This window comes from Humulus lupulus, chromosome X (assembly GCF_963169125.1).
Source record: "Humulus lupulus chromosome X, drHumLupu1.1, whole genome shotgun sequence".
Classification (NCBI taxonomy): Eukaryota; Viridiplantae; Streptophyta; class Magnoliopsida; order Rosales; family Cannabaceae; genus Humulus; species Humulus lupulus.
The window spans coordinates 45,819,910-45,825,301 of record NC_084802.1 but is presented as its reverse complement, the minus strand read 5'-3'; the positions used below and the strand labels follow the sequence as shown (position 1 = coordinate 45,825,301).

Sequence of the window (5,392 nt, the reverse complement as noted above, 5' to 3'; positions counted from 1 at the left end):
ATGTCTCAGGCATTGCGGATGATGCAAGGTACTTGAAAGTCCTTCCTCTTGGACAGTTTGAATTTCATGTGGTAGACCCAGAAGGTGATGGTGAGGTGAATTTGATGACCAAATCATGCTCTTGTGGTCAGTTTCAAATAATGGGTTACCCTTGTGTTCATGGTGTGGCTGCGGCCATGTTGCGCAATGTCAACATTTACTCACTGTGTTCACCATATTACACTACTGAGATGTGGAGGGAGTCTTACAAAGAAACAATTTACCCAACTGGCAATGAGGATGATTGGGAAGTTCCCGAGAACATAGAGAAAATGCAAGTTGGGGTTCCCGTTGAAAAACAACCAGTTGGTCGACCGAAGAAGAATAAGGTGGGAAGAAAGAAGACAAACCGCACTCCATCGAATGGAGAAATCATTCCCAGTCATCGCAAGTGTAGCATGTGTGGTGGTCTTGGCCACAACAGGGCTACATGCAAAGCTAGGCTTTAAACTTTTTTTTCCCATTTGAACTTGTTGTATTAATAAACTCTTTTTATTTGATTTTTCTGAAAAGTTATGTTTATGGCAAAGCTAGGCTTTAAACTCTTTTTTCCCATTTGAACTTGTTGTATTAATAAACTCTTTTTATGAAGGTAACAAATTTTGATAATTCAATAACAGTTCGATATAGCTTGATATTAGCTCGATAACAGCCCATGAAAATTATAAAAAAATGTGAACAACAAACTGTACATGTAAAGACCCTGTATATATACAATCATCAAGGTAACAAATTTTGATACCACAAGTCTGTGGTCCACTTGTTCCTGAACACCTCCATATTTTCATCGCAGATAGCTTCCAATGGAAGACCGACCATTAGATGCTCAATATACTTGATAGCATACACACCACAATCCCCACTGTAAAAAAATATATATATATTAAGTGCACATTACTATAAATTTAGTTAGAAACAAAATTAGTATGAAGATGATGTTTGTTACCTTCTCTTTGACTGAGGGAGCTCGTGTTTCTGTTTGCGACGCAATGTGAACTGATGCGGCCTATTTCCTGCTGATGGAATCTTCAACATCAAGCTATCAGTAAACAGTTTACTCTGCATTAACAGAGAAGGTAGCATAAAGCACCATGGACTCATAATATCCTCAAGCTTTGCGTCACTAATCACCGAGTTGTCTGAATCGTAAACAGTCAGAGTCCAACTAGAAATGGAAGCCTCAATGGCAAACCAATGTTGTTGTCCATAGTTCTGGCACCAATATACATCCTCAACTCCTCCCCAAGATGCCAGAAACTGCTGCTCGATGCCGGTCAACATGGACATAATGTCAGCATCCCAATAATACTTTGTTTTGTCGGCTGTTTTCTTGAACTGATCATATCGGGCAGGTATCACTTGTGAGAAATAACTGTTCATCACAACTGCATTCTGTCGATATATATTGGGAAAATACTTGCGACGCATACGAAGCATGTGTTCTGCCGCATCAATATCCTGCAAAAGAGAGTACGATAAAAAAATTAGCAAAAACCATCATAAAATGCTGATGTCAAGCTCCATCGAGCTCACATCGAGCCAGTATGAAACAGTAAAAAACAAACTACTTTAACATCCCTATCGAACTAATATCGAGCTCACATCGAGCCACTCTAAAACAGTAAAAAAACAATCTATTTTAACATCCCTATCGAACTACCTATCGAGCTCCATCGAGCTCACATCGAGCCACTCTGAAACAGTAAAGAACAACCCCTATTTTAACATCCATGTCGAACTACTATCGAACTCCTATCGAGCTCACATCGAGTCAGTAAAAATAAAACATGTAAAATTGAAAACAGTCCATAATTAGGTATAAATTGCTTACCCCATCATTGAGCCACGACTGGGGTGTCTTCAACGTCAGAAACCATGCTGGACCGTGACTCCCAGTCTTTACATCCCGCGGGGTCTTGTTGGGCATGTCTCCAAGAAGCCACTTGCACATTGTCCTATACTGTTTGGGATCTGGCTTCTTGAGAGGGTCCAGCACATGTGTAGCCTCGTCTGCTGGTGCAGCTGCAGCAGTGCGAGGTCTTTTCCTCGTGGGATCCGTATAGTCCTCAAACCAATCTGGCTTGCGTCTTTGGCGTCTAGCCCTCTGAAACTGAACCCCAGCAACATCCTCAGGGTTGACAATAACGACTCCCGGAGTCTCAGCATCTGGTGTCACAATGATGGTAGGGGGCGTCGTTGGATCATCAACATAGTCTAGCGGAATATCCAATGACTCTGACTCTGAATCTTCATTGGACCCCCTCGGTTTCTCCTTAACAAATGTCAGGATCTGACTGAGTACGTCCAAGATCACTGACTGGTTCTTCAAGAGGGTCTCTTGTCGACCCTCGACTCTGTCCAACCGCTCAATCAAGTCGGCCAGCTCAGGGGCTGAGGCTGAGGCTGGTGGTGGGGTTGGTGTTGGGGCTGACACTGAGGCTGGGGCTGATGTTGGGGCACAGGTTGATGCTGGGGCTGAGGCTGGGGCTGAGGCTGGGGGAATAGGAGGGGTGGGACCTGCAACCTCCTCCCCCGGGGCAGCATCAACAAATATCTTGGCTGCCTCGGCAGCCTGAGAAACTTTCTCTGCCATTTTCTCAAAAGTCGCATCCTCCTCCTCATCAGTCTCCGAGGGATCCTGGCCAAGCCCAGGATAAAGGGGAAGATCTCCCTCAATCAAAGACAAGTAATAGTCTTTTTCTGCTGGCCGAGGCTTCAACATCGGAAGAACAATTAACTGCAAACAACATAAAACATTTGGTTAACTCAAATAATGATAAAAGATAAGCATATAGATAAAAAAAAACAACATAACTTACATTTTTCTTCAATAATATCGGTGCGATGACGGACTTGGTGAAATCCTTGTTCCTCCGATGCGACCAGCTAAGCATCCTCGGGAACATGTTTCCCTAGCTCACAACAAGCTCCACCGCAAGCTGTTGGATAGCCTCATATGCCCAGTACTGTAAGGCGGGGGCATAACCATACATACTGTATTTGGACTTTTGCTGCACCTTGGCATCCTTCTTGGCATCATAGTTGGCCTTTTGCTTCACCATGTCCTTCTTACAAGAATGCAATAGCCTCCTATAAGAGTACTTCCCCCATGGATAGCTGAAGAAGTACTCTACATTCTCAACAATTTTTAGAATATCTCGCCAAATGTGCAGTTTGCCCTCAATGGCATTCAGAACCCCCTCAACAAACAGACATAGACCAAGCTTGTACACATCTTCCACAACCGTACAAGTCTTGAAAGCATGGTCCACCTGTGACAGCTTTACTTTCTCAGCATCGTTGAAATACTCCTTTATCAACCGATCGCTGAGATTACGCCCTTCCAACTCTTCTGGTGACAGGAAGGCACTGAAATCCAACCCCGTCACCAGGGCAAACTCTCCCATGCCGAATCTACAAGACTTCGACCCCAAGAAAAAATGCACCTCATCTTCGTTGTTGCTGGCGATTTTCCTCAGCAGCAGTTGATGCACCAAGACTCCGGAGAAATTAAACTCCGAAGCCAAAAAGAATTGCTTAAAAGGGGATTCCTTAGCCCTTTCAAGCAGCCCGAGCTCCAAAAACCTGGTCTTGATGTGATTTAAAGTACTACTACCCCGATATGTCACTCGACCAGGAAAGTGATCACTGAACGGAACAAGCAACTTAGGCATCTGTAACAACACATGAAAAAAAATTTGTAAGAAAACAGAATAAAAAAAATTTCAAAAAAACACTGAAATAAGTTGTCATCGAGCTCTATCGATCTCTATCGAGCTATCATCGAGCTGCAACATACCCTATCGAGCACTATCGAAAAACTATCGAGTTCCATCGAGAAATATCAACAACCTAAATTTATCGAGCCTATCGAGCCAGCATCGAGCCTATCGAGCTAAGAAAAATCTATCTGTCTAGATAAATAACCATCGAGCTACAGTCTAGTCTCATATCGAACCATTATCGAACCTATCGAGTTAGGAAAAATCTGTCTGTCTAGATAAATAACCATCGAGCTACAGTCTAGTCTCATATCGAACCATTATCGAACCTATCGAGCCCTTGTAATATAATACAACATATCCTACCGAGCTCTTATCGAGCTCCTATCGAGCTCATGTCGAGCTCCATGTCGAGCTCATATCGAGCCATAATCGATCCATCATCGAACTGTTCAAACTACCTTATCGAGCCTACTATCGAACCATAATCGAACCTATCGAGCCACTGGTTCAAACCCAGAAAAAATTTCCCACAAAATCGGACAACCCATTCCACAAATCACAGATTCAACAACTATATAAAGCAAATATGGACTTGGGTTCAAGATTTTACCTTAGTTTTTTAAACTTTGAAGGAAATATGCTCCGTGGGTCTCGGGTTTGACAGAAAAATGGGAGTTTGCAGTGGGCTCGAGATCGCCGGAGAAATGGGAGAAGGTGGGGGCTCGATGGAGAAGGTGGGAGCTCGACGGAGATGCGGGCTCGACGGCTCGACGGAGATGGCGGCTCGACGGCTCGACGGAGATGGCGGCTCGACGGAGGTGGGGGTTCGATGGTTTTTGGGGGATTTTTGTGAGACTGAAAGAGAGAGAAACCGAGACTGAGAGAGAGAAGGCTGAGATTGAATGGGAAGGGTATTTTCGGTAGGAGGGAAAAGCTTAGCATTAATTTGAAAATATTATTAATGTTGGGATTTTTTGGTAATATTATGTATTATTAGAGATAAAAAGTGAAATTTCCCTTTTAATATGAGAGAGGTATTGGTAAGGAAAAATAAAAAAGTGAGATGTGAAAAATATTTTTGGAGCCTATTTGTGAATGAACAACAATTCCGTCTTCTTCATTCTTTATTTATTAATCTTATTCTTGAAAAGGACAATAAATTCGTCACACCATCCAAAGCAACCGAAATAAATTCTGGTGGTGACAGAGAGATAAAAGGAAGGCTAGTTTTCGAAAGAAAGAAATAAAGGGGCGGAGAAGAATAGAAGTAGTCAAGTGAAAGATAGAAGAGGCAACGACACAATCAAATTGACCAAATTAATGTTGGTGAGAAACGACAACATGGGTCCACCGCACCGAGTGAAGGGTTGGCCTGGGGTGCAATGCATATGCAAATGCAATCGCAGCAGAAAGAAAGCCAAAGCAGGTCATCATTCACTTTCACAATGAGAAACAAAGTACAAGTATACTCATCAATTTTACTTTTTCTTCTTACTTGATTCTGGGATAGCAGTATTAATTTAGTAGTAGTAACTCTGCTGCATTCATCAAAAGAAAAAACGATATAAATATTTATATATTATTAAAGTTGATGTGGTGGAGGAGAGGGCAAGGTAAGGCCGGCATGG

At 42.6% G+C, this 5,392-nt stretch overlaps 1 protein-coding gene across 1 annotated transcript; it reads right to left on the bottom strand.

Annotated features, from left to right (window-relative positions):
- Positions 1-2,858: 2,858 nt before the first annotated feature.
- Positions 2,859-4,742, bottom strand: LOC133804047 (uncharacterized). Its single transcript, XM_062242196.1, has 2 exons — positions 4,375-4,742; positions 2,859-3,713 (listed from the first exon to the last, which is right to left on the bottom strand). Exon 2 carries the CDS (start codon positions 3,711-3,713, stop codon positions 2,952-2,954), a length of 762 nt encoding a protein of 253 aa, XP_062098180.1. The 5' UTR covers positions 4,375-4,742; the 3' UTR covers positions 2,859-2,951.
- Positions 4,743-5,392: the final 650 nt, after the last annotated feature.